At 36.6% G+C, this 24,759-nt stretch overlaps 1 protein-coding gene across 2 annotated transcripts; it reads left to right on the top strand.

The window, feature by feature from the left end:
• The first annotated feature begins 1,000 nt into the window (after nucleotides 1–1,000).
• LOC135703566 (beta-galactosidase-like) lies at nucleotides 1,001–18,371 on the top strand. 2 transcript variants are annotated; one of them, XM_065224813.1, is made up of 7 exons: nucleotides 1,001–1,144; nucleotides 15,748–16,062; nucleotides 16,533–17,225; nucleotides 17,288–17,563; nucleotides 17,622–17,753; nucleotides 17,821–18,072; nucleotides 18,135–18,371. In XM_065224813.1, exons 1-7 carry the CDS (start codon nucleotides 1,031–1,033, stop codon nucleotides 18,321–18,323), a joined length of 1,971 nt encoding a protein of 656 aa, XP_065080885.1. In that variant the 5' UTR covers nucleotides 1,001–1,030; the 3' UTR covers nucleotides 18,324–18,371. The 2 variants fall into 2 exon arrangements, with proteins under 2 accessions (XP_065080885.1, XP_065080886.1); XM_065224814.1 differs by lacking the exon at nucleotides 1,001–1,144 and adding an exon at nucleotides 15,545–15,660.
• Nucleotides 18,372–24,759: the final 6,388 nt, after the last annotated feature.

The following is a 24,759-nucleotide window of genomic DNA, read 5'->3' as shown; positions in this document are numbered from 1 at the left end:
AGTGAAGCTGCAGAAAGCCTACAACAAAAGCGAGGTGGTATTGATCAGTAACTTTAAAGCGCTGTAGCGGTCAGAAATTACCGTTGGGGATCACGCAATAAACTAGAAGTGCGTGTTGAAATGCCTGGGAGTCATGGTCAACGACCGTTTGGCTTCAATAGCCACGTACAATACGCTTACGAGAAGGCAGCCATCAACGCGGTAGCCAGAATCATACCGAACATCTCGGGACGGCTCCTGGCTAGTGTATTTACGTTGATACTGAGATATGGAGGTTCAGCCTTGGTTGCAGCGCTGAAAATCAAACGAAATTTATGGAAACCGAACAGTACGTACCGGCTCAATAAACCGTACGCAAACTTTTCATTTCAACAACATTTGGTGTACCCTTTGTTGTAAGAATAGTAAACATTTATCAGTAATTCCATTAATAGTGGATAAATAACGGTTAAACTTGAAACCTGATGAATATGGGCGTCTTAGTGGAATACCTGTATAATGAGAGAGAGAGAGGGATTAGTATTTTCCATTTAATTCCACTACTTTATTTGCTTATCCTTGACAGATACGCGTATTTCGTACGTAGTATTAGTACAAGACACTGAAGAAGTCTGCACATTGTAGACGAAATACGCGTATCTGTCAAGGATAAGCAAATAAAGTAGTGGAATTAAATGGAAAATACTAATCCCTCTCTCTCTGGTTAAACTTGATTTTGATGATTAAAATATTGAAAAAAAAAATCCCGATTCTATCAGCTTCCCGTTTTTGTCAGCCTAAAATTTCAGATGGGATTGACAAAAACGGGAAAGTACTGTATTTTATATTCTCCAGTTAATAATCAGTAGTGTGAGTTTATCTATGATAATGATAGACAAACGTGTGTCCTATATTACAATAATCTTGTGAAGATTATCCTACAATATATAGGTAATTAAATACTCAATGATAACATAGGAAAGATTAGGCGTACACGTTGGCAATTCTTCGAACTGTTCAGTCTTGTAGTAGCAGTCTTGTTGTACTGAAAATGAGCCTAACCAGGATAAGTAAGTTAGGTTTGGGGGCCGTTATCGTGGTAGCGATAGTTGGTCTAACACTTGGATTAGTGCTCGGATTGGAAAATTCTAGTGTACAGAATGAGGTAAGTGGACAGTCATTGAGTATTATGTTATGGAAATTTATTTTTAAATACTTAAGTTTCGCAATTTTGCAAGATACTCTAAAGACTGTGCGCGACAACAAATAGTTTTAAACATTGAGTTCCGATTTTTTTGCTGATCCAACAATTAGATCCAACTTTTAATGTGCTACAACCGCTACTATGCCGATATGATATTCTATCGTGAAAGGAAGCACTATATTAAATTCAAAATGGTAAATTATTGTGTTTGCTGACCTGAGTATCCAGAATGTCAGAGTAAAATGTTAGATTTTGACGCCATGAATGCGGGTGAGTTTTAATGTCAATCGGTGCTCCTTCTTCATTATAATAAGCAACTTTGCTCGAGACACAAAGTCACGAAAATGCTTCGTTTCGGAGCTAGTAATTTCGTCAACGGTCATTTTAAATGTTTTTTTTTAGTTGGTAGTACCGCCTGTTCAGCGTACTGCCTATCACAGTATACTCAACCGATGGCGATGGCAATAGTGTTTTAGCGACGATGTTTTTAGTGAAAAAAAATTCAATGTGTTATGTCTGTTTGTCTGTGGTGCAATGCTAATAGAATTCTAATAAATAAAGTTCAAGTCCCGCAGGTTTTGCTTAAAAGTTAATCATCCTATCTCATTTTAATCACGAAGCTTGCTCACTAGAACGCCTGTCCGATGTTTACAATGACGCTTTATTCAATCCTGTTTTTCCTTGCTTACCCTGCCATCATAGAATCAAAACACAGAGAGCAGTCAACAATATAGACTAAACTACAATAAAATCTATAAAATACAGAATCTGCCTACCTAAATTCATGAGTTTGCGTGGACGTTTTTCTAGATGGCCTTAAGGGGTCATGTTTTTAGCCTATAGACTTCTCTGACGTTCGTGAAATGCACAAGTATCAGTGCAAGAAAACATTTGAATTTATCCAAAGTTCTGCACTAATATTTGTGCAATTCAAAAACGTCAGAGAAGTCTAAAGGCTAAAAACATGACCCCTTAAGGCCATCTAGAAAAACGTCCACGCAAACTCATGAATTTAGGTAGGCAGGTTTCGAATTAGGGGGAGGGTTTACCGTATGGATTACTAGTCATACTTCGGCATATGTCGTCGGTATTTTATAAATTTGTATAAAAATACAATATGTTTATAAATAATGTATCCAGGGTGCCCCCAGACAACCAGAAGTCGTATAACAATGTACAGACAGTATCGTAAATTGCTACAGTTTAAGTCAAAATCGCATATTAGAATGGCATACCTCGCATTATGTTTAAGTTAAATCGTATAGAATGCAAATTTCCGACTTATATGCGATGACTCATTTTTCCGACGTACTGTATCACAAATTTAATCGGATTACATCGTAAGACTTTTCAAAATGGAATTGTTATTACAGATCAAATCGCATATGATGTTAAATCAACTCGTTTAAAATTAAACGAAAATATGCACGTATATGGCCTCCACTTTTGTACGTATAAGCCATTTCTTTGCATTATATACGACTTGTTTGTTTGTACATATGTTTGTATATCACAAAAACAACTTTGAATATACGTGCATTCTGGTTGTCTGGGCCAGAACCTGTCAAAACTCTAGGGATTGTCTTAAAACTTCAAGTTTTTTCTAGTCTTACAATCCTCTGATTTTCCACTTCCGAATCTTTTTAATTTCACTAGAAACCCCTAACAACATATTTCTTTTTTAATTCTCCTAAGAATTTTTCTAGTAACAAGTTTCAACTTATCTCATTCAAATTATTGATAAAGATGACGGGAATCATGTTCAATAACATTAGGAAATCAGAATTAATAATTAACCAGGGTGAAAAAGCGATAAATTGGTTTTACGAATTGTTTAAAGAGTCTAATACCCCGTACAGACTATGGCTTATATCATGTAATATAGACTGGGGCGATCCCGGCATAGTGGTTAACATCCATACCTCTCACGCCAAAGTCACGAGTTCAAATCTCACCCCCGGACAAGTCACAAATGACCCAAGAGTGTTAAAGTGACTATAATAAAAAAAAAAAAAAAAAAAATATATATATATATATATATATATATATAGACTGTCTTGCAATGAGCACTCATACATCTAGTTTTCACTGGAAATCCTATGTATGAGTGCTCATTGCAAGACAGCCTATATTACATGATATAAGCCATAGTCTGTCCGGGGTATAAAGCTTGTCAGAAATTATACCCCGTTCACATTACAGCCTATATCACGTAATATAGGCTGTCTTGAAATGAGCACTCATACATAGGATTTCCAATGAAAACTAGATGTATGAGTGCTCATTGCAAGACAGCGTATATCACGTGATATACGCTGTATTGTGATCGGGGTATTAAGATCCAAAGAATTTTTTTTTTTTAAGATTACGAACTCATGTTTTGCTCGATATTTCAATTTTATTTTCACCAGACAGTGACAGATTTTTAAAATTCAGAGTCTAATATAATTTTAAATTTGTCATGCCTCGGTAAATGTTGAGCATTTCGAACGTATTTTTTTTTAAACTAAAAATTATGTAAATTTAGGTGCTCTGAGACTGACATATACGAGCGTCAATTTTGACATAAAATTCAGTCCAAATAGACGCGAAATTCAGCTCAATCAAACGTACCTTCAAGCTGTTCAGTCTCGGAACACTTAATTTTACATTACATGCTTGTTTACGTCTCATCCTTTATGTCAAATATGGATTCCGTCACGTATAAGATTAAGTATTTCTTATAGCGAATTCGTTTATTATTCAGTTCCAGCCTGGATCGGGTATCAAAATTGGGTCTGCTTGTTTTCTGACAAACGTCAGTTTGCTCGTTTGTTTTTTAAACCCAGCTCAGGTTGAGGTTCGCACTGACAAAAAGTTCGGTTTCGCACTGGATTGGAACTGGTTCCAAACCCGATAATAAATGAATTCGCTATTAGTGTGAAAGGATCATGCCGTTGCAATAATAGTCCTTTTAATGTTGTCCATTTAATCAACTCTAAACGATTAGCATTTAGAAAATTTTACAATATTTTGTGACTCCGACAACTGAGCAAAGCAAAATGATCAAAAAATCTTTAGTGTTTTTTTTTCATGAAAAGGATTTTAATATTCTACAATTTGGTGAACGTTCAATACTTAAAGATTTCTTATTTTGTCGAAGACAATCCCAATTTCTCATCTCATCTCATCTATTTACCTTTAACAACTTACAAAATTATGTTTGAAAACTTAGTCTTGGTAGAGATCTACCATTTTATTCGATAACAGTTTTTCAATAATGTGTGTGTATTTCTTCAATCACTCTCTCATACTTGAAATGTGCCATGACCAAATTGGCACAACGACACCCTATACGCTCTCTGACCAAAGCGCAGGGGATAACAGTTTCGCAAAAGCCGCAAAAATCGACAATTTTATTTTGTTTTTCACCCAATTGTGATGATTTAAAAAATATATGTCAAATTTCTGACACACTAGAAACAATTTGGATTTTAATTGGAATATTTTTCAAACTTTCACCATCCACTGAATTTTTTGAAATTTAATCTACAGTATTGCTGATATTCTCATGAAACCTCGCACTTTAGTTTATTCTATGTATAAAATACTCTTGTTATATTCATTACAGTTCCTTTGGTAATTTCTTCAGATTAACCCATAAGCATTTTTCAGAAACCTTTTGAAATTCACCTCCGACCTTCTACTAAAGTTTGCTAATAATTTTCTTGAAACTTTCCTCAGAACACTCCTGAAAAATTCCTCAGAACTCCTTAAAATTCCCTAATATTTATTAAGAACCTATTGAAATTATCTCTAGAGCTAAACATTTCTTTCGAATTCTAGCCAACACTGTTAACCTTTGAAGTGCCAGACAACAAACAAGCTAATTATAAGAACTTTGAAAATATTTCAATATGTCAGATCCTTGGGAAAGTTTTAGAGTCATTAGAGTTTCATGGAAGAGAAAACAAATCAATGTTACAATTTGGATTTAAAGAACAAAATATTTTAAAAATCTCAGTCCTTCAACAAAAACCAAAAATCATGAGGATTTTTGTAGTCTGTAGAGTGGAGAGCGAACTGGATCCGGGATTGCTTTTTTCAAATCCACAACTTACCATTACCGTTTTGATTTTTCTAAAAATATTGGAAAAAGATATCAAAAATCTATAAAAATCATTTTTTTCCTTTTCTCAAGAAAACTCTCCTGTAAAACATCCAAGGCAAACCAGCCGATGGCTGAAAACCTTGTAAATAAAGGGAAAAAAACCTTTAGAACACATTTTTTTGAAGTCGTTATGGCAACGAGTTATACTCGAAAAACCTTAAAAATCGATCTTTCGGGTTTTTTGGAATCCAACTTATGTTCATGATGAGATAGGAATAGAAATTTTACATTTAAATTTTTTCAGGAACAAAACTTTGCGTGGATTTTTTATATCTTTTTCCAATATTTTTAGAAAAACTAAAACGTGCCAGATTATTTTTGCTGTTGGGGAAGTTTATTACCCCCGAGGACATTTTATTCCGGTACGTTTCTATGTTTCTAAAAATATTGGGAAAAATTATCAAAAATCCAAGAAAATCAGTATTTTCCTTAAATTCCTGGGAAAATTTACATGTAAAATTTTTGTTTTTTTTTATCCCATCATAAAAGAATGGACCCTCAGCAAAACCAAAAAGTCGATGTTTTGTGGTTTTTTGTAGTACAACTGTATGCCATGATTTTTTATATAATATGTTTTTTGAACGGGAATTTTATTTGAAAAATTAGAAAAGATTTTTGACTTTTTTTATTTTTTTTAGAAAAATCAAAACGTAATTATTATTTTCGGAGGGGTTACCTTCACCTTAAAGACTGACTTAAGATGGATTAAAAAATACATGTTTCATTTACTCGAAATGATTTCAGCATCTAGAACATCGATTCTCAACGGTCTTCCATCGTGCAGTCACGCTCGCTCAACATCGCTTCTTTTCATGTGCTTTACGCTTAAAGGGAGTTCGCGAATCCTATGTTGACAATCGATGATCTAGAAAATGTCACACAATTGATGATTTTTGAAAACAGATTTATAACATCCTCCCATTTCACGTACATAGCTGATTGAAATTTCAAACCCTTAAACTGAGCTGACGTTTGTATACATATTAAAACAAAAATACCTAAACATGTATCCATTTTATCCATTGAGAATTACATGTGTCACATCGGTGACAATTAGTTTGCTTCAGCATGTAGAGAGGCCCCTATAAAATCGATATCTGGAACAAAAATCGATAATAACCCTTAAGGGACGATCCATTAAGTCTGTCACGTCTGTCTAAAGCAATGACAAGCATTGAATAAGATATAGAAAAAAATCCTTAATTTCCTTACTTTCATCTAACGTATTTAACGGATGCTCCCTTAATAACCATGCATTAAAAATCCGGTATGGAGAGTGCTGAATAATCGTCTGCATACTCTGTACGCACTACAGTGAGGAATCCTTATTCCCGGATGGATTTTTCGTCCGTATTATTTTTTTTCCGGATACTTGGATGCCGTTAATTCGCTAAACAGAAACCACCAGTATGAAAATGAGCTGAATTTTGCCGTTTAAGGGACTGCATGCTATTAAAGTTGATAATCTGACGCCAAATGCTAATTTTATCTCTGAATTGGAAATACTTAAAACAAAACATAGTGTGCATTGACAAATTTGAATTACTTTTGCTGCTTCTTCTTGAAAATAATCCGTAAATCGGAAATAAATCTTTGGAAGAGCAATAGCATATCCTGTCAACATTCTATAGGTATACCTGCCGAAGATCAAGCATCTACTAATCCGAATAAAGGAATACGGGTAAAAAACCATCCGGGAATAAGGATACCCGACTGTAAATGCAACACGACGGTTTGATTATGTTCAACACTTTCTTTTTCAGTTTTTGGACATTCGCCTGCGCGTGTGCAAGTGGTCAGGAAGTTTCGAGTGAATTTGATTTATTTTTGCTAAAATCATGTCATCTCCCAACAAACAGTGCAAGGTATTTTTCTGTCCAAAGATAAGTTTGCAAATATGGTGATAACGAAACGAATGTCAGTGTGAGATGAGAGATGACTTTTACATTTTACTCGTGTGGGTCGGTATTCTTCACATAACTATATACCTACCTAGCTTGAGACCAACGCTAAGATTACCGAGACAACGCGTCGCGCGTATAGTATCTTAATTAGTTTACAATCGTTATCAGTTGTGACGTGACTTTCCTGTTGCTTCAGATTGGCATATAATGTGTTTGAAAACCACTTCTGTTGAGAAGAGTTGATAACATTGATCAATGTTGCATCTGACGAATGTTTATAGTTTGGGAATTTTAATTAACTGGTAGGATGAGATAGGTAATGCAGTTAAGTTGAATCATTTGTATCACATCTACCTTCGAGACAAGCGTTACGTGCTGGTTTTAATTAGTTGGTGTCATTGTATACATAATTCTATGTATTATTTATATTTACTTATCCTTACGCGTCATCTATTACAGGCGTGCTAGATCATTATTGATCATTTTGGTATGGTTGGATTGGCTTTAGTGAAAGCAGTGCGATCTTATATATTAAACGGGAAATAAAACTTAAAAATTATTTTGTATTTTGTGTATAATATCTATTAACAAATTGGTTCATCGGTATTTGCACTGCTGAACTATTTTTTCACTCTTAAATTTCCATTACACCATGAAGAAATGAGACTAACCTAAAATATGGTTGAAGCTTTTAAAATTTGTTGTCAATATTGGTTGTTTTTAAATCCGCAAACGACTTTTTTTTTAGCTGGATTCAACCCATCAAATCATATTGCATCAACATTAATTTTAGATAATTCAACCCATCATTTCAGTAGTTATGAACCGAAAACAAATTTGTTTTAACCAAAATTTGGGATGATGAAATGACTCATGCTAAATACATACATTCAAATTGAAACCTTAGGTTAGATCAGGTTAGGTTAAAACAAACGATATTATTGTTGGGTCGATAACAACATGAAAAGAAGTTGAAAATAAAGCAGTCAGTTGAAAATAGTTTAACTTTATTGTTGTTATCGCACTTGTCTTCGGTTTATTCGTGTTGTGTAGACTGTGCAAGTCGTATGATTTGTTTTGCCCATCGTGATTTTATTATATGTTAAGGCCCACGGATCTGCTCCAAGCAGGGTCGTCTTAACCAGCCTTGGGGCCCTTGGTCTATTTTTTTACTGTGGACCCCCTATGATTTGATATCAATTTTCAAATTCTAGCACACATTAAATGAAAATAGTTACTTGCGACAATCCTTTTTCGTTTAAATTTATTTTTCTAACCTGCTTTTTTTTAACACACATTTAAACAGAATAAACTTAACTTGTTTACGACTCCTCATACTTGCGAATTTGTTAATATATGCGTGGATATCAATTTTCATAAATATTCCGTACTCAATATTCATGATCACTGGTCATTATATCATCCCTCCTATACTGCCCTTTGCCCCGTAGATCACCTTTTCGTGGTACGTTACGGAATGTAGTCCTGACTACTTCAAACTAGGGGAACAGGATTTTCAGTAATCCAAGGAACACATCTTAGTCCTTGTTACTTGTTATGCCTTGTTGATAGTGACAAGACTCGGCTTTGTCCATGATCTTGAAACAAGGAAAAAACGAGTTAGTTGGTCTTCATTTATATGATTCCTAATCTTTTATTCGTTGTTCCCTAGTTTGAAGAAATTAAGACTAGTGTTCTGATGCATGGTCATTATCGGTGTCATTCTTTAATTTTGTTGCTAAAGAATCAATCTTTGACTGACACTCCGAAAGGTATAAATAGCGGGACCTTTCAATTGGAGTTGGATCCTTGCGATAAATGTAAGAATGACAACTGTAAAAAAATCGAATACTTCATCATTTCTCAATCACAATAGATCAATAGTGTCGCAGTAGTGTTACTGCTCTTTTCAGCATAGTTCTCCCATTCGTTAAAACAGCAAGCTGAGAAAAAGGCTGTTGAAGATTTTTGTCTCCATGGGCTCTTATGGATGGGACAACACAGTTTTGGTATTTTTCGCGACATTTTCTGAACAAAGTAGGAAACTTTTCGTGTATATTGTACATTGATGGTAGGGTTTTTGATCTAAAATCCGTCCTACTAAGCACAACCAGCGCTTTACCTCTCTTTTCTGAACGAGTTTAAACAAAAAATGACTTCTAAATTTATTTACCTTACGTACGTACGTACCGTTGGATTTGATAAAGAGTCACAAATTGTTGATTTGAAATGATATTATTTAAAATCTAATACTGCTTCTTTATTCTAAATTCGTTCTAAGAGTTTCAATTCCGTCCTAACGCATTGAAACGCCATTAGATTTTCTTCGTCCTACGGATAAACGGAGAAATTTTAGGTTATTTATTGCATTTTAAAGAACAGCGAAAAAATTGTTCTGATTTGGTTTTGATGAAATCTCGAACTTTTCTTCGAATACCACTCATCATATTTTGGACACTCTGTTGGCTAACCTGAGCGGCCGTTTTGTTTCACCATCTCTTCATCTCTGTCGCATCCCGAGTCACATTTCCATTCTTCTTCAACTTCTGTTTGACAATTGCCCAATATGTCTCAATTAGGCGGAATTGAGGGCAGTTGGGTGGATTGATGTCCTTTTCGAAGAAATCTACCCCGTTGTCTTGATTCCCCAGTAGAACTTTTCCGCTGTAGCGGCAGCTTGCCAAATCAGGCCAAAACTTTACAGGTCCATTGTAAGCCTTAATGTACGGAAAAATACATTTTTTTCAGGCACTCCTGCTTGTACATTTTTTAATCCATAGTTTTGTTTGTCACGAAAACCTGGGTTTTTTTTGTCCGCAGCTGCAAATACCTTGCCAGATCATAAGCTTTCTTGCAAATTTATGGGCAAAAACCAGGGGGAACGACACTCATTTGGATGTATTTTTTCAGTCTAGTAATTACTTGGGATTTTTGGGAAAAAAACATAATTGATGGGATTTTTTTGAGTGTGTCGTGTTGACGAAAATAGAGCAGGGATAGAAAAAATAGATGGGAATAGAACAGGCAATTGATGTGATTAGAGTCGGTGTATAATGAGTCACGCCAAGAGAAAAACAGTTGAACTCGCATCACGGTTTTCGAAAGATTCCCATTCTTTTCACTTGGCAACAGAGGACTTCTACAACAACTTGAAATGACTTCTAGCGAGAGAAAAAATACTGCGGCTGTAGTAAATCATTATATCAGTGATTTTGTCAAATTATCTTAACAAAAAATAGTAGAAATTCTCATTACTAATCATTACCGAGCGTATCCCATGACAATTTAACACTCACTGCGTGTTTATGCTCATTTCTTCGATTATATTTTATATTTTATTGCAATACCTTTCGTGAACCTTTCATAGCATCGTAATGTTTATTTACTTTGCACGATAGGTAGCCGTTTTGACAGTTCAATAGGTAGACTTGGCTTCACTCTTGGCGTGACTCATTATACACCGACTCTAGATGTGATGTGAGGGATGTTAAAAAATTTCAGAGGGATACGAGTCTGAACGCGAAGAGGATAGGTGTAAAAAGAAGAAAAATTTGCTGCAATGAAGCGTCCATGAATTACGTAACACTTATAGGGGGAGAGGGGGTCACCTATATTGTTACGAATTATACATAGGGGAGGAGTAGTAAAGCCTTGCGTTGCGTAAAAAAGAGAACAGTTTGTTTTTTTTTTCGTTTCTTGATGTAAAGTTTGAAAATACAGGTCTTTTTTGACGTTTTTGGCAACGACAACGAAGGCTATCATCACTAAATCTTGCTTTACTAAATGGATCTGTTTTAATTTTATAAATTGAGATTTTTGCTATCTTGAACTTTTGAAAAGGAGGTACTCGATGGTACACTGATCTTTTGTTTTTGTTTTGAATATTAATAATATAATTAATTACCTAAAAATAAAAAAAATACAAAACGAAATCAAACATTAATTAAATGAAAAGGTGGGGGAGGGGGGTTTATAGAGCGTTGCGTAATAAATAATGGGGGGGGGGTTATTTTCAGTGTAACGTTTTGTTCCAAGGGGGGGGGGGGTCAAACATATTGATTTTTAGCGAAACGGAATCAAAGCTCACAGCTCAAGTGCAGAAAACGGTTCCGCACCGAAAAGGTCGAAACTGCACAGTAGGATGAACGGGTGATGGCGATGGATTACAAAGTTCCAGTTAATATTCCCAGCTGTATTTGGATGGGAATTTGATCCGCAATATTGTCGCATAGAAATACATCACCCGGTGGGTGTCTTACTTCACCATTAGCTCTTTCTTATCCGAACCCTTGACCAGCAGCAGAGACGAGTAAAACTTGGGCCGAGTGGAAAAAACGACCTGAATTCCTTTTCCACCTGCTTGTCGTAGGGGGTTTCATTGGTAAGGCTTTTCCCGGGGCTAGAATCAGCAGTTCGAACGAAATCAACAGTTGCTTCGCGCCTGTTCGGTAACTTCCATGCTACAACACACAGAGACCCGGGCTCTTATCCGTCGAATTCGATCGGTTTGAGTCCGGGAAATGGATGTGCGTTGCCGTCTCCTCCGTGATGCACTTGATGTTTTTTGCCCCCGAGACCGATTATACGTGGTGTTTGTTGTGGAGAGTGTTGTAAACTGACAGTGAGTATGGCAGAGTGCTTCGCGGTCGACCTGAAAACTTCGAGAAACTGCACGGCTTGCTTGCCAATTTGTGTGCATACAGAAGGGATAAGTTGGGAATAGAAAGAATAGATAGGATGGATTGAAATTTTGTGCACGTTGAAAATTATATGAGAGGTTTGGGTAAAAATGGGATAATCCTGAAGTGTCGTTCCCCCTGGCAAAAACGAATTTGAACTTGCTAGGGACATCACCTCGACCAGTGGCTTTATAGAACTTTTGTCCGGGAGGCTGCCCATAATCCATCTTCAAGTACGTTTCGTCGTCCATGAGGATGTATCCTTCGTACTTTGTAAGAACCTCATTGTACAACTTCCGGGCATGTCTTTTGGCCACTAGATTCTGCTTCAGTGTCCTGTTTGGTTGCTTATTGGCCCGGAAAGATCGAAATCCTTCTCGCTGACGAATCCTTCTGACGGTGCTTTGGCTGGCTTAGTTCCACTAGCAGTCCGGGAGGCTGCCCATAATCCATCTTCAAGTACGTTTCGTCGTCCATGAGGATGTATCCTTCGTACTTTGTAAGAACCTCATTGTACAACTTCCGGGCATGTCTTTTGGCCACTAGATTCTGCTTCAGTGTCCTGTTGGTTGCTTATTGGCCCGGAAAGATCGAAATCCTTCTCACTGACGAATCCTTCTGACGGTGCTTTGGCTGGCTTAGTTCCACTACGACGCTTGCTATGATCTTGCCGATCGATAGTATGCCGCTCACGGAAACGTTTGAGTACACTGCATACGGGTGATTTAGACAATTTCAACGACTTCGCGATTTTTGAACCTGACCACGTCTGATTTTTCGGTTCGCGACTTCCATCAAGTATAACTTCTTTAAAAAAAATGAATCGTGGTGAACTTTTCAGCACTGAAAGAGGATCATTTCAAAACAAACTTTAAAATAATTATATTAAAACAACGAAATTACAATGATTTTTACAGTTGAATTTAGAGTGCAATAAATTTTTTTGTTAAATTTTTGTACGGACGAAAAAATAATAATCGATTTTTAACGATCTGACACAATAAAAATTAATGTGATGACATCAAATTTGTTCAAGAAAAATCAGTTTTTTTTATTGTTAAGATGCTTTTTACTGTAAATGTCTCATATACTATGATTGTCATTTTTGTGAACCATGAATTTCGTTGTGATGTTATGGTAATCAACAAAAATATCCAATGTTTAGACAGTAAATATCATGATTTTTTTTTACGGGAAGCTTTATGGTTTTTTTGACTCCAAATTGAGGTTTAATGATGTGGCTGTTATCGGCTTCATTCGACATTAAACAGAAGACACTGTACTACAGTTTAGTCCGTAGCCTCATAGAATACGTTGCTCCCATCTGGGCTCCATTCCATACCTCAATTATCATAATGATTGACTTGGAAACATGGCATGGAAGGCGACAAAGGATCCAGCAACTGTTTATTTTCGACCTACGTGGCGGAAACATTGACTGCCCTCAATTGCTCCTGGGAAGTCATCACTATATTCCACCTAGGAAACTAAATAGATTTCTTCTTCTTGCTGTATCTGAACATAGAACCGCCTTCGGTCAGAGCAACACACTAAATTCTTGCCTGATAGCCTTCAACGACGTAGGTGTCCATTATGGTTTTATGATTTCTAAGAATGTTTTTAAAAGTAGGATTTTGAATAGGTAGAGTAGATATTTCATAAATAATAATCCGCGTGCTTCTCTAAATTTCTCTGAAGTACACTTATGTTTTTTTTTTAATTAAGTAAATGTGTCTCAAATTTGCAAGACTTTCCTGGGGCTCACTAAACTTCTACGAAGCTCTATGAACTTCTCTGAAGTTCATAACATTTCTCAAAGAAAAGAACTACTGAAAGGTTTGATGAACTAAAGATAAATTCAGTGAACTTCGAACATCTTAAAATTTCACAAGAGAGAATCTGCGATTTTCAGAGCTGTTAAGACTTCGGAGAGGTTCAAAGAGCTTTGGAGACGAGCTCCAAAGGAGTGCATTCCCAATTGGTATTTAGGGAACTGATAAGGTCGTGGAAGTTCCAAGAGGGTTTAAAGTTTTCAGAGTTATGAGCCGTTTAAAACTTTGAAATACATCCTGGGAACTACAGAAACAGTCTTAAAACTTTAGAGAACATTGCAGTTAAAAAATTTCGAGCATTCGCCACCTACATTTCAAAGTGAAAACTGTTATAAGGATGATGGTTGCAAAATTCTCTAAGGAAAACCGGCAATTTTTGGGGAAAATCTTTTCCCGGGAAACAGTTGCTTAAATCGCGTAGGAAAACGTTTATGCTAACTGTTCCTCTTCCGATGTAATCTGTAATGTTTCAATGGTAAATTATTCACAGTACTCACAGACAAAGGTTATTTCTTGCGAAGCTGAAGAATTGAACATTTTTTTTGCATAAAACTAATTTTTGTTCAACCGTTATGTGCGTGACGGTGTAACGAGGTTCCCTGTTCCTATTTCAATAACACGGTGTAGAAAAAAACAAAAAAAAAAAATCGCAGGCAAATAAGGGCTAACCACGTATATTTTCGTTTTCGGATTAACGGTTTTGTGCTATTATTTATTGAAAAATATCAAATACGCCAAAAAATAAAATGGATAAATTTCAGTAGAAATGTCAATGATTTCCCATGAAATCTAATTGTACATAATTTACGGCAAATCGGAAAAGGTCAGACAAATTTTGCTGATTTGTAGTCAAACCAATGATCTTTTAAAGAAAGAGAGAAGGATTACTAACTTATATTTGATTCCACTACGTTATTTGCTTATCCTTGACAGATACGCGTATTTTGTCTACAATGTGCATCATCTTCATCAGTGTCTCGTACTAATACAGTGTCAAGTATTAGTACAAAACACTGAAGAAGTTTGCAAATTACGCGAAGACGAAATATGCGTATCTGTCAAGGTATATGCTTATCCTTGGAATGGTAATGGAATTAAATGGAATTTACTAATCCTTCTATCTTTCTTTACACAGGTTTTCCACTTAGACGTCTATATTCATTAGGTCAGGATTGATCTTTAAGATACTTCAAATTTTATTAAAATCCTTCCGCTACGAAAGAATTACAACAGTTTAATAAAAAAAAAGTTTTTACAGTTTGACAAAAATAGCTCCTACAACACTAAACGTTCATGTTTTAACAGCGTGCTTATTGTTGAGCTTTATGAACGGTGTATAAATTCATTATTCAAAACTGGTTCAGCTTAGCAACAAGACGAGGCTTGAGCATAGAGTTTCGCATTTCTGCTTACTGAATGCAATTATTGTCCTTACATATTATGGATAATTATATCCCTTCTTCTTTTTTGGCTATTAGGTTTAACTGGAACTTTACATGGTCCCTTAACAATGCGGTATTTAAGTAGTTCCATAGTTGTTTTGATCCAAGAAAACAATTTCAACAGCTTTCCTTCATATTATATAATCATCAAATTGGCAAGTGTATAAAATTAGTAACATATCTATTTCATCTACTTTGCGTTCATTGGACAACCTCAATCGATCAAATTAAGCCTCTCCTTCGAGATATAGCATATAGAACCTATATATACATTCAACTCGAGACGCGGATGGACACTCAAACGATAATTTGCTTCCAATCACTATTTTCGCAACTTCTTGACTGCTGACATCGTAGCAGCAGTGCAAACCGAGAAGCAAGGCAAAATGTTTAAGTTAAAATTATGCCTTTGTCTGTTAGGATTTTTTGTGTACGGTGAAACAACAAAATTGGATATAGTTAAGAAAAATGTTAGCAGAGCAGTGTTTTATGATTAAGTGTTTTTTGTTTGTTTTTATTGATGCTAAAGTATCTTTCTTTAAATATTTACTCAGCAGGATGAACGGTCCTTCACCATCGATTATGACCGGGACACATTTGTGATGGATGGCAAAGATTTCAGGTACGTGGCTGGATCATTTCACTACTTCAGAGCCTTACCACAAACGTGGCGTTCAAAGCTAAAAACACTGCGCGCGGGAGGACTCAACGCCGTTGATCTATATGTGCAATGGTCACTGCATAATCCGAAGGAGAACCAGTACGTGTGGGATGGCATAGCTAATATCACGGATGTCATTGAAGCTGCGATCGAGGCCGATCTGTATGTCATCCTGAGACCAGGACCATATATTTGCGCAGAAATTGACAACGTAAGTAGCTATACATCCTAGGGTGGTGCAAAATGTAGATTTTGCTCCACCGAGCTCAATTGATTTCAAATCAGGTCCAGATAATTCTCTTAAAATTGCATGTGAACTCATACTGATTATGAAGATGATGCTCTCCTGGAAAGCTCCATCAACTGCTTAGTAGGCACAATTTGTGTACTTGGCGTGAATAAAAGGGCAAACAATCCCGGCAGTAATACATACCGTCCGGATGTGACATATTTAAGTATGTTGACTATGATGGTTGATGTCACGTGATCGACGTACATATTGTGACGCACGTTGTGGTTAAATCTTTAAAAGCTTCTATTTCTCAAACCAATTAAAGCTCAAGGGCTACTCACTAGACGTATTATATTGAATATTATCTTTAATTTTTTTATTTCCACTGAATACTTTTTAAAAAATGAAGCAGTTTAGTTATAAATTTTATTCCATTTTACAAACTATAGGGTGGCTTACCATACTGGTTATTTACGAAATATCCGGGAATCCAGGTGCGCACCAGTGATGCCAACTACATGAAAGAGGTAGAAATCTGGTACGAGAAACTTATGTCTCAATTGACTCCATACATGTACGGCAACGGAGGTCCCATCATCATGGTGCAACTTGAAAATGAGTATGGAGCGTTCGGAAAATGCGATAAACCATACCTTAATTTCCTGAAACAGGAAACCGAAAAGTACACTCAAGATAAAGCTGTGCTTTTCACGGTGGATAGACCATACGGGGATGAACTTGAGTGTGGTCAAGTTCCTGGCGTTTTTGTCACAACCGATTTTGGTTTGATGACCGACGAAGAGGTTGACACCCACCAGGCAAAGTTGCGATCTGTTCAGCCAAAAGGTCCGCTGGTAAACACCGAATTCTACACCGGATGGTTGACACATTGGCAAGAAAGTAACCAACGTCGGCCTGCTGAACCTTTGGCCAATACGCTGCGCAAAATGCTCCGAGATGGATGGAACGTTGACTTCTACATGTACTTTGGAGGAACCAATTTTGGTTTTTGGGCAGGCGCTAATGATTGGGGTCTAGGAAAATATATGGCCGATATTACATCCTACGACTATGATGCCCCCATGGATGAAGCAGGAGATCCAACAATGAAGTACACTATCTTCAGGAATATTATTGGAGAGGTAATATATAAAAATACTTTACGATTTCCGGTGCCGAAAAATAAACTTTAATATTTTTTCAGTACATTGAACTACCAGCCGTGCCTGTACCAGATCGTGCTCCAAAGATGAAACTGGGTGATGTACAGATGGCAAGTGTGGATAGTATTTTCTCATCGAACTCAAGAAGCCTATTAGGGTCTCCCGAAAGGACATCGAGTCGTTTGATGACTTTTGAAGAATTGGATCAAAACTCTGGCTTTTTGTTATACGAGACTACGTTGCCCAAGTTCACGCGTGATCCAAGCCAATTGACGATCAACGATTTGAGAGATAGAGCACAAGTCTATGTGGATGAGGTAAACATTAAATCAATTTATGGGGATGATTATTACAAAACACTGTATGTTTCTGCAGTTTTATGTTGGTACTCTTGCAAGAGAAAACGCTATAAATAGTCTTCCAATTTCCGCTGGATGGGGTACGAAACTTTCAATATTGGTGGAGAATCAAGGTCGTATTAATTTCGATGTTCTTGATGATTATAAAGTAAGTACTTGCTAGCTATTGAAATATATTGCGACATTAATCTTCAACCTGTTATTATTGATTTCAGGGAATCCTTGGGAACGTAACCATTCAGACATATGATGAACCGTACAACCAGGAACTATCTAACTGGACTATCACTGGTTATCCGTTTGAGAACTTTGATAAACTTAAACAGTTGACTGATACGGTGTCCGACGGCCAAGGATTAAATGGACGAGGAATGGCAATTCATGGCCCAGTAATCTTCAAAGGAAGTCTTTTTATTGATAGCAGCGATATCCACGACACATACATTGACATGACCGGTTGGGGAAAGGTACTAATAATGTCTTATTCGATCTTCGATGCGGTATCTTTAATTATTTGCCTTGATTATAGGGTTTCATCATTGTAAATGGTTTCAATCTTGGGCGATATTGGCCAGTGATAGGACCACAAGTGACCATGTATCTACCGAAGGAACTTCTGACACAGAGGTCAAATGAGATTGTTCTAGTAGAGCTGCAGAAAGCTCCGTCCGATAAGTTGATTCGTTTTACCGATTCTGCCATTCTCGATGAGGCTTGACAATATTTACAACATGATTTCAAATAAAACCTGATCATTGACTTTACCCTGCCTAAACTTTAGAACACATCCGATGAGATCCTACTTTTCTTACAACTTTAATTTTCCCAATTCCATGCTTTTGGGTGAGACTTATGTTACAAAAATTACCTCGGTTCATAGATGCTTGTCTGCAATTTTTTAGCCATTCCATTGTCTAACCACATAGGGTACAGAACTACTTCGGCATAAGCGCCCATTTTAGTTTGATAGTTTAGTTCAAAAGGTACAAAACAAAGTCTATAAGAATGCATAATATGAATATATATATCCATTATTCTCAAAAAGAAGTGAACCCAATGACGTTTCAATATGTTTGGACGGAATTGAAACTCGTAATTGGAGTTAAGAAGCAGTGTTAGATTTTTAACAATATCTCACCAATTTGTTCCTCTTTATCAAATCAAACCGTACGTATGGAAAAGTAAATCATCTTTGATAAAAACATTCCATTTTTTGTTCAAACCCGTTTAAAAAAAAAGAAGTAAAGTGTGGGTTGTGCATGTTACGACGGAAATTATATCTTAACCCTAGTTTTTTTTCCTTGATTTGTTTTCCGTCGATCTTGTTTTCCGTGCTTAGCACCAATGCAGGGAGGCAGCTCATCAACCCTCCCCCCTCCAGAATTGTCTACGTAGCTTATGAACAGACCCTAAGCGTTCAAAACTTAACACTACTTCAATACTTGATTATTTTTTTGTGGTTTGCACCCCATTAAAGTCCAAAAAGACGTCATGAATGTTGTGGGATAAAAAAAAAAGAAAAATACCCCAAATAACCCAAAAAAAAACAATCCCCCGAAGAACCGTTGGGTGTGATGACATGGTAACTCGCAGCGAGATGAGCTGTAAAACTTCGCTTTTGAGTAGCATTCGCACAATACCGGACGTGCGCTCACACGAATACAAATTGGATTCCGGCCGGATCACGATCTGGTAAGTGTAAATTTGTCAAAATCGGTATCTTTGGCGCACGAAGCTTATTCCCTGCTTGCCGAACGCATCAAAACGATACAAGCTAATCGCGCACTATTACACAAGCTTTACACTTTTGAGGACGGTTTACTTTTATTTACAATAAACTAGAGCTCTTATGTAAAGATTTATTGCTGGCCTTGAAAAAGGCCGTTTGTTTTCACTATATATTTATGGCTGACTGATAAATTGAACAGTTCCTACTGATTGCAATGTTCCTCTGATATCGACGGATCACAGATACTCCGATGAGCTGGATGTTCGAAGGAATTTTAGGTACGTGTTTGGCAAAGATAACCCACGGACCATGGTGGTGGATCTCACGACGGTAAGTGCAGTTTTTCCATTTCCCTTGACCCGTTTGTGTCTGCGTCTGTTTGTTTTTTATTGGTGTGAGATGTATGCACACTTAGAAAGTATTACTTTAACACGAGACGTAAATCATGGAACGTAAACAAAAATGACATGTAAAATTAAGTGTCCTGAAACTTAAACATAGACAACTCGACGAAAAGTGCGTTTGATTGAATTGATTTTCCCGTCCTTTTAACTGATTCTTATGTCAAAAAGGCCGCTTGCATATGTCGGTCTCAGGGCACTGAAATTTACATGTCTTTTTCGTAGAGTCCCAACTAACATTTTCAGCTTTGTAAGCCAACTTTTCCAGCGTTGTGCTGTAAAGTAGCTGAAAAGAAGCTGCAGATACAGCTACAAGCAAAAGCTAGCAAAATAGTTTTGGAGAGCGTTTACTCAACTTTCTCACAACCATTATTCAATTTGTCAGTCGCACTGAATAACATCAGCCAATAAACGCTAATGTCACTTCTATACACACACTAATCAACTTTCAACTTGTAGCTGCAAAAGAAAGTTAACAAAGTGAATATATTACTCATTTGATGGCTTCTAAACAACCAACCACTCTTGCTGAATAACATAAACATCAAAAGTGCTTTTTCAACAACTAAACAATCTGTACTCAGCTTATAAACTGTGTTAGAGCAACTTCGGAAGCATTTTCACAGTCAACTAGGTTTATTTTTAGACGGGGTGCAGATTTACAGCTTTTACTCCGCTCTTTTATAACTAGTCGAGAAAAGTGATTCGTGTGCACTATTATCAAGCCTCTACACAGCGATTTTGTTGTAGAAGGGAATGTTGATTTGTTTACATAAGTTCAAAGTGTTGGCGTAGCACAGTTGGTAGTGTCAAGGTTTGCCAATGAGGTCGCCTCGAGTTCGACTTCAGGTTCCGGTGCAGGGTAAATAATTTGGTGATGATTTGTAACTAATTTCGATTAATTTGATTCACAGCAAAATAAACTCAATAAATTCCTTCATAAAAAAGTGTAAACAGTATTTAACCCGGCTTCAAGAGAAAGCTGTGTAGTGATTATTGGATAACCGGGAAAAGGTTGAATAAGCGCTTTTCAAGTTTACAAACAACTAAACAGCAGAATAACAGCTGTATAGAAGCGTAAATGGATATGCAATAAGAGCTTGCCACAACCGTCTCAACAGCCATAAGTAGCTGACTAAGTTCTCCAGATTTTCTTGTATAGAGGTTGAGTAAAGGTTTCCTCATATCGTATAACGTTTGAATACAGCTTGAGGCTGTATAAATGAAATGAGTAAAGCGTTTACATTGTGAAAATTGTTAGTTGGGGTGTGTATGGAGCTGCTAGGAATGCTATGCCAAACTAATATTTTCAGCTTTATAAGCTAACTTTTCCAGCATTGTGCTGTAAAGTAGATGAAAAAAAAAACTGCAGATACAGCTACAAGCAGAAGCTAGCAAAATAGTTTTGGAGAGTGTTTACTCAACTTTTTCACAATCATTATTCATTTTGTCAGTCGCACTGAATAACAGCAGCTAATAAACGCTAATGCCACTTCTATGAAAATATTAATCAACTTTCAACTTGTAGCTGCAAATGAAATCTAATAAAGTGAATATATTACTCATTTGATGGCTTCTATACAACCAACCACTCTTTGCTGAATAACATAAACATTAAAAATGCACAACCTGTACTCAGCTAATAAACTGTGTTAGCGCTACTTTGGAAGCATTTTTACAGTCAACTAGGTTTATTTTTAAACGTCTGCTGAAAGTAAAGCTGAACTAACTAGTCGAGAAAAGTGATCCATGTGCACTATTACAAAGCCTCCACTCAACGATATTATTGTTGGCGAAGCGAAGTTGGTTTGGTAGTGTCAAGGTTTGCCAATACGGTCGTCTCGAGTTCGATTCCAGGTTCCGGTGCAGGGTAAATAATTTGGTACTGTGCTTATAACAAATTTCGATTAATTTGATTCGCACAGCAAAATTAACTCATTCAATTCCTCTAACAAAAAAAGCGTAAACAATATTTAACCCGGCTTCAACAGAAAGCTGTGTAGTGATTATTGGATAACCGGGAAAAGGTTGAATAAGCGCTTTTCAAGTTCACAAACAACCAAACAGCAGAATAACAGCTGTATAGAAGCGTAAATGGATATGCAATAAGAGCTTGCCACAACCGTCTCAACAGCCATAAGTAGCTGATTAAGTTCTCCAGATTTTCTTGTATAGAGGTTGAGCAAAGGTGTCCTCATATCTTATAACGTTTGAATACAGCTTGAGGCTGTATAAATGAAATGAGTAAAGGGTTTACTTTGTGAAAATTGTTAGTTGGGCGATGTCCACGCTGCAGCGAACAAGTCCGAGCCCGAGGTCGAACCGTTCAACGTGCAACGTTGAATGATTGTGCGACGTCGGCTTGTGTCGTTAGGGATCAACTTTCTGATGGCTGTGTTAGGGGTGAGCACCTTGCAGTCGAAGAAAATGTATGGGAAATATGATTATTTTCATATTTCTTCATTGTTAATAATTTAAATGTACAACAATTATAATGTGTTATATACCACACATATATTATAACACTGGTGAATCAATCGACACACAAATCATCAAAATCCATTGATTATTGGCCAAGTTATTAGTATTTTAAGTCTGACCAATTTTCATTGAATTTCCCTGAATTGGTACCCTTCCCGAAAGACGTAGTCCTACGTCAAAAACATAACACAGCGCATAACCGGCCTTTCTTGCTCAAAACCGACTTAATCCTTTAAGGGAGTAACCCTAATAAGGCAGTGGCAACTATATTGCCATCAATATTTTTTTCTGTTCGTTGGCAATATTTATTCAACGTTTTTTAACTGATCAACACATAAAGCAATTACATGTAGTATTGTTAACAACATTCATGGTTGAACAATTATTTCACATTTACCATGTTACCATATTAATATGGTAACACGAATAAAAATAATGCCCCGGATAGTCGGAAATCAAAACGATTACCGCGCCATTTTGGAGAAATGCATTCGAAAGTGTCCAATAGCGTATATTTTTTAAAGTTGCTGATTTTGTCGGAGAATAAAGAGTAGATGTAACTATCGAAGGAAATATTTCTAATGTGGACTTTGTTATCGGTAAGAATACAAATATAAATAACGGGTGTGCGCTAAAAGCTAGGAATTATTTCAATACTTTTCTAACAGAACAAAAACGTTCGCACGGATTCTTCCAAAAACGATCTGTCTTAACAAACCTAGTTCAATTCCTCTCCACATGCCTACTAAGCATGAATTCTGGTTCCCAAATCGACGCTGTTTATACGGATCTCAAAACCGCGGTCGTTCGTGTTGACCATGGAATATTACTACCTAAACTGGAAAAAAATTGGCATATCTCCTTCCTTTGTCACTTGGCTCAGATCATACGCACGCTGTTTGTCAAAATTGGATCTGAACTATCTGAGACATTTTCCAATACTTCCGGAGTACAGGTATACCTCGATATAACGTAACTGTTACTTTTGACTTCCATGTCAATATCTCGCTAATAACAATTGAATTATACAAATTAATAATACCAATAGATGGAGGATTATCTCATTTGTCCAATGGTGCTATTACTTTGCGCGTTTGAATGATCGTTTACGAAAAATCAGCGATGGAAGTCAAAAGTGACAGGTACGTTATATCGAGGTATACCTGTACCTTAAGTTAGAAATTCGGGCCATTCCTATTCGTGCAATTCATTAATTAAATCGACATTATGCTTCCACCTGGATGCCGTACGTTTTACGCCAACGATGTAAAGATCTACATGATAATTAGGAGCCTAGTAGATTTTTTGCTTCAAAGGATGGTGGATTGCTTTGAAATGTGGTGTTCTCGTAATTTCATGACAGTTAGCATTTCTAAATGCAGTACTATTTTCTTCCATCGAAAGATCAAACCGTTTGTCAGGACAGCCTCTGCAACGAGTAACTCAAGTACGAGACTTGGGCTTGCGCTAGATAGTGCCCTTACATTTCGAGTACGCTAAAGCGATGTAATATTTAAAGCAAATAGGCAACTTGGATTCACCTTCAAACTTTCTTCAGCTTTCCGGAATCCACTCTGCATAAGATCCCTATATTGCTCGCTCGTACGATCCATTTTAGAATCAAGTGTGGTTGCCTGCTGTCCGCATCACGCCAATTGGATTGCTAGGATCGAAACAGTGAAGATAAAAAATCGTTGGATACGCTCTTCGCACTCTTCCGTGGAATGATCCCTCCAACTTACCACCATATGAAGAACGTGGCCAACTTCTCGAACTAGAGTCGCTCAAACGACGGCGTTCCAGCGCTCAAGTAGTTTTTGTGGCGAAAAAGCTGAAATGAGAAAATGATGCCCCGAATATCCTTACACAAATTAATTTCTACGCACCAGAGAGAAGACTACGCCAGCGGGATGTCCTTCATCTTGATTCGTGAATTGTGGAATACGGACAACATGGCCCCATTAGATTTATGTGTAGCACTTTTAATGAAGTTTTTGATTTATTTGACATTAACTTGACAATGTGGACTTTTCAACGACGACTCTATTTAAGACGATAACTGTTTGCAATGTTCTATGTTTAATTTTTTTGTCTGGTTTGTCTAGTGTATACATTTCAGAGTTCATTAAGACCACATAAGAGTCAGATGAATAAATATAAATAAATTATAATACAGTCCTTTATATGTTTACGTCCTCAGAACTAGTTTCCGAGCACATCTATTGTTTAGGTTTCAGTTTTTTTAGAGTTATGTTATATCGAAGTAAAAGTTACTTTATTTCGTGTTACGTTATATCGAAGACACGTTTTGTCGAGGTTACGTTATATCAAGGTATGACTGTAACATGTTTGATTGGTTATCGAAACAATATTTACGCATGAAAAACGTCGATTTGTTAAGATGATGTCGCGTAGCGCTCTTATTTTTTCAGTATAAAATTCTATATTTTTCTACTTCCATCGTGTAGAACGGATATGTTTGGAATGTGTCCCATTGATAAAATTTCGTTGGCACCAGTATGCCAGACGCAGCAGCCGATCCA

The sequence above is a fragment of the Ochlerotatus camptorhynchus genome, unplaced genomic scaffold (genome assembly GCF_037179485.1).
Source record: "Ochlerotatus camptorhynchus isolate MF236.1 unplaced genomic scaffold, CSIRO-AGI_Acam_v1.1 ptg000216l, whole genome shotgun sequence".
Classification (NCBI taxonomy): domain Eukaryota; kingdom Metazoa; phylum Arthropoda; class Insecta; order Diptera; family Culicidae; genus Ochlerotatus; species Ochlerotatus camptorhynchus.
Note: the sequence above shows the minus strand (reverse complement) of the source record. Positions and strands in the feature narration are given on the sequence as shown.